General features: G+C 38.0%; 1 protein-coding gene across 2 annotated transcripts; it reads left to right on the top strand.

The window, feature by feature from the left end:
• The first annotated feature begins 5,945 nt into the window (after positions 1 to 5,945).
• LOC131051019 (uncharacterized) lies at positions 5,946 to 8,782 on the top strand. 2 transcript variants are annotated; one of them, XM_057985363.2, is made up of 4 exons: positions 5,946 to 7,342; positions 7,512 to 7,632; positions 7,815 to 7,903; positions 7,979 to 8,115. In XM_057985363.2, the coding sequence occupies exons 1-3, from the start codon at positions 6,454 to 6,456 to the stop codon at positions 7,897 to 7,899; spliced, it is 1,095 nt and encodes a 364-aa protein (XP_057841346.2). In that variant the 5' UTR covers positions 5,946 to 6,453; the 3' UTR covers positions 7,900 to 7,903; positions 7,979 to 8,115. The 2 variants fall into 2 exon arrangements, with proteins under 2 accessions (XP_057841346.2, XP_057841345.2); XM_057985362.2 differs by lacking the exon at positions 7,815 to 7,903 and having other exon boundaries at positions 5,949 to 7,342; positions 7,979 to 8,782.
• Positions 8,783 to 9,139: the final 357 nt, after the last annotated feature.

Here is a 9,139-nt window from a genome sequence, read left to right as displayed (position 1 = left end):
CCAATCTGCCATGTGATGTGATCCACAATAACTTTACGACATGAAATAATAAAATTCCAAATTGCAGAGCCACGAGGGGGATTCCTAGTGGTCAAGATTCTATTGTCCTCCATAGAATCCAAATACTTGGCTTTCAAAATTCTCACCCAAAGTTGAGAAGGTTGGGCATATATATTCTAGACCAATTTTGCTCCCAACGCTTCATTCATAAGATTCCAATCATGCAAACCAACTCCCCCTTTGTCCTTTGTAACACAAATGTTATTCCATGATAATAAAGGAATCTTGTCTTGATCTCTTGCCCCATTCCAAAATAACTTCCTCATTCTTTGTCCAATAACTTTAATGATTTTCTTTGGGATCCTCACACACATCATTGAATAAATGGGAACAAATGACACCACATATTTCAGCATAAGAATCCTACCTGCAGAAGAAAGCCATCAACTTTTCCAGCCATCCATTTTTTTGAAGCAACTCTCCAAAAGACTTTTTCAAACCGCACTACGGCTTGCACCTCCAAATAGTGGAATACCCAAGTACTTCCCTGGGAGAGTTCCCACTTTCATACCTAAAATATCACAAAATTTCACCTATTTTTGCAAGTTAGTATTAAAGAAGAACACTTCTCTAGTTGATACATTGCCCTGAAACCTTGCTATACCTATCTAGCTCCTCTCGCATAACCAACTCCCCATGAAAGATGACTCACCTAATAACAGAGTGTCATCAACAAATTGTAAATGGGAGATATTCTCCACGCCATCTGCCACTTTAACCCCCTTCCAATGACCATCTCTCTTCCGTTTTGAAATCAACCTCCCCAAGGCTTCTGCCACGATAATAAAGAGGAATGGTGAAATAGGATCCCCCTGTCTCAAACCTTTTTCAGTCTCAAAAAAACCTTGTGAGGTACCATTAATCGGGACTGAGAAACATGGAGTTTTAATATAGCTCTCCACCTAGTTAACCCATTCCCCACAAAAACCAAAACGCTAGAGGACATCTAACAAAAAATCTCTATTGACTTCATCATAAGCTTTCCTAATGTCCAATTTAATCATCATCATTTCAGAATTAGAAACTCGAATAGAGTGAATTACCTCATGTGCCACTATGACCCCTTCAAAAATTGATCGATTTGGAGAGAATCCACTCTGCTCCCTAGAAATAACAGAGTCCAATACAACCTTGAGCTTGTTTGTCATCACATTGGAAATGATTTTGTAAATTGTATTACATAGGGAAATAGGTCTAAAGTCACTGAACGTTTTAATCTCCTCCCTTTTCAGAATCAACGCTATAAAGGTGTTATAAAAGTCTTTTAACCCTAAACCTCCAACCCTTGATTCCTCCACCACCTTCAGCAGCTCTGTCACAATCAATGACCACATACACTGAAAGAAGAGAGCTATAAACCCATCAGGTCCTAGAGCTTTATCTATCCCCAAACCCAAAAGAGTTGATCTGACCTCTTCCATAGACACCTCCTTTATCAAAAAATCATTTTGGGCTCTTGAAACAACTTCAGGAATGACAGTTAAAAGTTCCTCCCTTTGAAGATCCCCCTGTGGATTAGCTCTATAGCTTGAGAAGAATCTAACAACTTCAATGCCAATTTCCTGTTTATCTCTTAATTATTCCCCATTTTCCTTCTGTATTGAAATTTTTTATTACTTACCCTTCTCGCCTTGACAGAGTTGTGGAAGAATTTAGTGTTCCTGTCATCCTCTTTTAACCACGTTTCTCTTGATTTTTGTCTCCAAAAGATCTCCTCACGCGCCAAGGTTTCCAAATACTCCTTATTAAGAGTTTTTTCCTGTTGAAACTCAACCTGACCCATACCATCCACAATAAATATTTTGTGTAGAGCCTCTAGTTCGGTTTCCAGTCTAATTTTTTCTGAGAAAATATTTTTAAACACCATCCTATTCCATTGTTTAATTTTCTCTTTTATAAATTGTATCTTCTTGAAAAAAAATGCATTGTTACCACTTCTTTGAGGAGCCTCCTTCCACCAATCCTCCACAAGAGTCAAGAAACCCTCCTCCCTCAACCACATCTTTTCAAATTTAAAGGGACATCTTTCAGGAACTGAGTCCTTATGAATCCTTGCACAAATGGGGTAATGATTAGAGCTAGTTATTGGGAGGATTTCAGCCTGCACTATCCATTGATTATCAGCCCAATTTCCTCCTAGCAAAAATCTATCTAGTTTCTCCGCTATATATGAGAAACCCTCATGTCGATTCGTCTAGGTAAAATCCTCGCTTTTGAATGGAATGTCCAGTAAGTTATTTGAAATAACAAAATCGCTAAAATCCTTGTGCTTCTGATTGTTCCAACCTGTTCCCCCCCTTTTCTCCTTTGGGTACAAGATTGCATTAAAATCTCCACCCAATAGAAATAATCTATCCTCATTCTGAGATAAAACACCTGAAATTTTCTCCCACACCTTTTTAAGATCAACAATCTTATTTGGTCCATAAACATTTATGATATAAAACTGTGCATGTAATTGTTTGGATCTGACTTCCACCCATTGCCATGATCTCTCAACATGAAGAACACTAACCTCCACAACCTCCTCCCGCCAGAGGATACCCAACCCTCCTGAAGCTCCCACTGATTCGACGATACACCTTTGCCATCTGTTGAAGTGCCTACCAAATCTCTCAATCTCCCCCCACTAAGTTTCATCTCCTGTAAAAGAACCATATATTTTCTCGCTTGATCAAAACAATGCTTGATCAAACGAATCTTGTTAGAGGCATTGCAGCCTCTGACATTTAATGATAGGACCCTCATGGCTCCTGGGAAAAGGCATAGCCTCTTCCCGATCTTAGTTTTTTTCTGGCTAGCTGCACTGCCCGCCATTTCAAGGTTAACTTGCATTGATTTTTGAGCTCTTTTCTTTTTCTCTTCTACCGTAGCCACTATCTTTTTTGAAGAGGTTTGCCCTATCGATCATTTCTCTAGAATCCCAATCTCAGCTTTTAAACCTAGCTCATCCTCATCTTCAGAATCCCCTTCTGAGTTGTCTTCTGACTCCAAATCTTCAGAAGAGTTTTCATTATCCTTCTCATTTTCAAAAGAGCTCTCTAGGTTTTTATTGGGGATATTGGAATGTCCTTAAAGCCAGCCTCAAAATCCTCCTTTCCTTCAACTAAGGTACTTTTTGGATCAAAACTTTCTTGAAGCCCCAGCCACTAATGCACTGAAAAATCCTCCCTTGGCTTCTCACTCTTGCAATCCCTACTTTGAGTTATAATCTTTGCTGGGGAATTGTGGGCTCCCACTTCCTCTGCCATCCGACCATCCAAGTGATTTGAACTTCCCTTCCGGCTTATCCCAAACACTCTGCTATGTGACTTCTGAATTAGATTTTCATTCTCGTCTTTCAAAGGTGGAACCCTAAGGATCTTTTGATCTCTTTCAGGCAAAAGACAAGTATCTTCAAACAAGGATCTGTTTGTTTCTTCTTCGCAAGCTGCATTAAGCCTCAAAGGAGTCTAAACCCCTTGAGCTTCATTCAAAACCTGATCTTGCAAGTCATCTAAATTGTTGCTTAAAGAGTTTACCTTCTTCTGGAGATCCTCTCAATCATCACACTTCTGCTAGAAAACCTATGGATCAAACCTTTCATCCTTCTCTGTTTCTACCTCTTGAACACACCAACTAGCCATCGAATTCAGGAAGCTGGCATCTTCCAATAGAAACATATTTTCCTTACTTAGAAGTTCTTCTTTCAAAACCTCGTGCTCTATTCCTTTTCCTTTTCTCTGTGAAGAACATTCATTTTCTGGGTGCCCAAAGTTTTTACATAACTTGCACATTTCTATATTCTCCTCAACTTCTATCATTTGTTTCCAAATGCCTTCACCAGATCTGAGTTCTACCATCCTGGGTAGAGGATGGATTTCCTGCCAATAGATGCAAATCCTTGCATACATATTGTAATAATTCCTTGTGATTGCCTCATCTGCTTTAATAAAGGTTCCCAATTTATTCCCTATTAGTGCAAAAGTCTCCTCATTCCAGTATGCATGTGGTAGATTATACAATCTGATCCACATCGGGACTTCTGTGATAGTCTCTTCTTTCGGATTAGAATTTGGAACCCAATCCTTAATAAAAAAACCTTTGCCTCCCATCAAAAAAGGGCCACTGTTTAAAATCCATTCCTTATCCTTTGAACTTGCACATATGACCAAATGAAAACCATTTGGCAGCGTTTTCAATACTGTTGCATTTCCCCAATTATCATTCACCCAGTTTCTAATCTTACTGAAGGCAACCCAAGGCCCGCTCCACTTCATAAAGAAAGCCTTTTCTTTGAAAAAACTTATAGAACTATTCCAAGCATTACCATCTACTAACAAAGAAACAACCGTAGTATGTTCCACATTAGGGTTTACCTTAACCTAACTTTGAGGGTATGTTGTGGCTTTTGGCCTCCAGAACTTTTTCTCAATCCTGTGAAAATCGAAACATCCATTTAGCCGCAAATTCGCATAGCCCCATCTATTTCTTCCGGCAACATCAATCCTTTGAAAACCTTCCTCGGGAGCTCTTCCCCCTTGAGTGTTAGTCTTTCTCGGAGCCTTCCATGCGTTTTGAGGGATACGCCATGGTCTTTCTTGCCATCTATTAAGACTGAATCTTCTATTCAGAGGCCATGAATTCTGCCCACGACCTGTCCAGTGATCTTGCGATCTGGTAAACCCTAGCTGCTTCCTTCGTTCCGCCATCCCTTTTGTAAATGAAATTAATAGTAATATATTTCTTGCAAATAAAATTTGTAGGCAAATAAAAAGGAGAGGAAAAAAAATGGTGAAGCCACATGTCATTTTTTCCAATAAGGAGTGGTTGCTTACCCCATGTTCCCATGCAGTTGCTCAAGCAGTTGGAGTGTTCCCATGCAAATTTAAAATTGTTAGGAAAGGATAATTTAGATTTTTTTGCTATTTTAGTGGAGGAACTATTATTTAGGAATTGAAAATAAGTTGTGGAAAAATAGGGGTGGGAGAGGGGCGGCTAGGAATAAGCAACAACTCATATTTCGAAAAATACCACATGACTCCACAAATTTGTTTCTCTATTTTTTTTCTTAATATTTTATTTCTATTTTTTCTTAAAATTCTAAGTGCACAAATTATTACTAATATTATTCATATTAATTATAAGATGTTGCATACCAAATATTTCTTTAAAAAGTTGAGCAGTCAGTGCTTGCGAAAATAAGCTAAGCAGCCACATCAATACCCTTATTTTTAATTTTTAACCAACTGATGCCCTACTAAAATAGGAAAAGATTCCAATTTATTTGTTTCTCCTAATAATAATTTTACATGGGAACACTTCAACTGTTTATATTTAAGTGGAAGAGGTTTCTCATATCATTATGCCAAGAGGCATCTACAATGACATCAAAGTGTCCATAAACAAAAATCCATTTTTGAAACAATTGACATGCAAATGGCGGGTAAATGCATGAAACATGCCATGTTTCAGCTTTTGTGGAGGTGTTATTTTATTACTCCAAATAAAATAAAACCCTCACCTAGATTCACAATTTTTTTTCATGTAAACTTTAATAGATTTGTATTCTTGGTATTTAGTATTTTAGAAAAACATTTATTTTACATATGATACTTTCTATTATAAGGTATCTCTCGAAATATTTTACATATACTTTTAAAATATAGATATACTAATATAACTAAAACTACTTTATGAACCAAAAATCATCGATTAAAAAATGAAACTTTTTTTGAACTGTAATTTCTCTAAATAGACACAGAGATCCCAATGGTGCCTCCTTTAGAGTCCGCCTGCTGTTTCAAGGCCGTTGCCCTAAAAGAAATAATAATGACTATACAAATTTAATAATAACAAAATATTTACGGAAAAAATGAATTGAAACGGAATGCCGATCCTTAGTCTTACGTGGGTTAAAAAAGACAGAATAAATAAATATACTTTCAGATCTGGAGTGCAATCCAAACAAAAATCCCGATGCAGGCGAACAGAACTGTTGACACAACTACAGAACTCGATTGACTTAACCCCCAGTAAGACTTTAAATAATATTGGCATCGAACGTGGAAGGGAGGGGCTCTGCAGGATTCTTTGAACAAGGACAAGACCTACTTTTATGCTGAGACGCGAAAATGAAAGAAATTGATGATCCTGATGATTAATCTTTCATTAAATTCATTCATGCCCGCTTTTGGCCTGCTGTAGCGAAACATTGTTCTCTTTGGTATGTCTGGAAATATTGCCCTTCCATCTTGGTAATAATTCAACATTTCATGCCCAGTTGTTTGAAGTCTCTCAAACCCATTTTCTAGATTTTTGTTTTTTTGGGTTGGGCTACTTCCTGCATTCCTCGTTGCTTGTTACGGCGCATGTGCTAATCATCAATATAGAATACCATTTGCCTTCATTTAGATGGCTGAGTTGGAAAGTTCTCTTCTTTCAGAGCAAGGAGAATCTAGGGAATGTGATGGCGATGTGAATAATCATCACGAAGTTTGTGTGCCAATGATTGCAGAATGTATATCAGATCGGGCACTCGTGGGGCATAACTGTGTCAGCCCAGGTGAATGTGGGTTGGAAGATGGTGGATACACATCAGAGAACTTGATTCATGTTTGTTCTGGTGGGAAGATTTTTGAGAATTCAGAAGCTAAAAGTGCTGTCTTGGGCTTGAAGTCTGGGTGCCCAAAAGAGTTACTGGATGCAAGGATCCAGCTAGATCCTAAAGGAGTTGTGTCCATGGATCTGATTGAAAAAATGGAACAGGGAGTAGATCTAGAAAGTGGTAAGGAAATAAGCGGTGCCAATGGGTGTGATAACTCTTTTTGGGGTTCTGCAAAGAGGCTATTTCGGAGGGCCTTGGACAGTTTCGTTCCAGGGGATTTGAGTCAAAGTTTTAATGGTTCAACCAAAACTGTTGGTTCCACTTTCAGATTGTGTAAGTCTGCAAGCGATCTTCGTAAATCTGGGATTGCGTATCTTTCACAGAAATCAGAATGTGACAACGGTGGAAACCCTAGAAATACAGAGGTGCTAAGTTCTGGGAAGTTAAGGAACGGAAATGTCAACAACATTAAAGCCAATAGCAAAAAGCCTCCCAGGCCTCCTAGGCCTCCAAAACCAGCAAAGACAACCGTAGATCCTTCAAAGGAGAGGCTTGTGAAAGCTATTTTAAGGAGGGCCAGATTGGAAAGAATGATAACTCTGAAGAAGAAGCAAATTGCAAGGTCTAAATCTTCCAATTCAAGTGTGTGGGCTCTTGCTTTCACTCTATGCTTCTGTGTTATAATGATCTTGCAAGGTAATGCTTTTAATCTGGGGCCCTCTTGCCTTTGGTATTGATGTTCTGGGTCTGTGTTGATCTCTTTTATTCTTTTTCGGTTAGGCGTTTTGTCTCTAAAAAAGAGAAGAGGACTTTGGGTTCGTCATCTGTGGTATGAGTGATGAAGTTTTACCTTTGCATTTTTTAGGTATGTTTTCACAAGGGAATGATAGTGCTCAGATCTCACCAGAGGCTGCAGTACAAACAAGTGCATACTCTGAACACAATGGTGATGATCGTGCTATAATGGGCGAAGCATGGTATCCGATGTAAGTACCATTCCTTTACCCTAATTTTTCATCCTAAAGACATTCTAAGCAATATTATGTCAGTTATAACCTCATCCATTGACCTTTTCTTTTCATTTGTGGTTCCTGAAGTGGTCAAATAAGTGCTTGGCTACATTTCTTTACCCATTTTTTTATGTTTTGTTGTGGCAATCATATTCAAGGATGCATGAGTTCTGTCTCCCAAAACCATTTGCGCTTTTGAAGATGATGTGTTTTACAAATTTAAGCATCCCTTCTCAGAAATGATATGGTATAGTCACTTCCAGTTATAACTTTTATCACTTCGATCTGATCAGAGTTTGTCTGACTTTGATTGATTTTGCAGAGAACCAGACGAACCTTCTGCTTCTTTACATCTTTTTAGGAGTGGAATGGATAAAGCCAGATATATGCAAACAGATCCAAAGTCATGATTGTTTTCTCAGTTCTTAAGTTCTGCTGTTAATATCATCGTATTTCTCTCCTCACCACTATATTATACCCACAGTAGGTAGATTCTGAGGGTGAAGTACAATTTTTCTAACAATAAGCTGATGTTGGTTGCATCGGCAGCATCATTCTAGGGTGACTTGCTGATGTTCATATTGCAGGTACAGCAGTCAATCAGATGTATAAGGTGCCTAATTTTGTATAGCAACCAATTTTTTTTCTATGTAGCCTTACTGGGGGCTATTAGGAATATTATACCATCTGAGCAGGAGTTCTCTTTGAGTCTGTCTTCCATTATTTATTGTTCCTATTTAAGTTGAGAAGAACCCAAGGGTTTGCATCCCATCACTGATTCTCCGAGGATCCATCAAAAAACAGAATGCAGAATGGGACACAACATATAGTATGCCAACTTCTATGCTGGATTCAAACTTTCTGCATATAATAGAAACATCATAACATGAAAAATTTTGTTAGGCACACCCCTGTGCATACCATCAAAGTGAGATTTAAAGTGCTTGACTTGAGGAGCAGATCATATTGTACAATATTGCATGCTAGTATCACTGTGCCGTCTGCCCAAAGTATCCTGAATAATTATGAATAACCGAGGCATTTGCTTGTAATAGGTCTCAGCAAGAAAGAAATTGCCTTTCATCAGGAAATTATAATAAAATCGAAGGGCATAAACTTTTTAATAGGTGATTATTGTTCAATACTTATGAGGTATAAGCTGCTGTCTTGATAATGTAGCCTAATCAAGCATATGATGGATGTTGTAGGATTACTGAATTTCTGTTCTGTTATGTTCTGGCTCTGTCTTTTCAGAGAGCTTTAACTTATTTTAATTTTTAACAAGCTTTGATTTCCTTTCTGATTATTATAATAAAGAATTGAAAGGTGGGGGATGGTTTGCTCTCATAAATAATTGACAGGAAAATTAAGCATTTTAAAAATGGATGTGTCTTGTACATGAAGATGAAGGAAATATGAATGCCTCTACACCAAATGAAACAAAGCTATACAATATAATTGCCTTGTACATCAAAGATGAAGC

This window comes from Cryptomeria japonica, chromosome 6, assembly GCF_030272615.1.
Source record: "Cryptomeria japonica chromosome 6, Sugi_1.0, whole genome shotgun sequence".
NCBI classification, from domain to species: domain Eukaryota; kingdom Viridiplantae; phylum Streptophyta; class Pinopsida; order Cupressales; family Cupressaceae; genus Cryptomeria; species Cryptomeria japonica.
The sequence above is the reverse complement of the archived record's forward strand: the minus strand, read 5'-3'. Positions and strand labels throughout refer to the sequence as shown.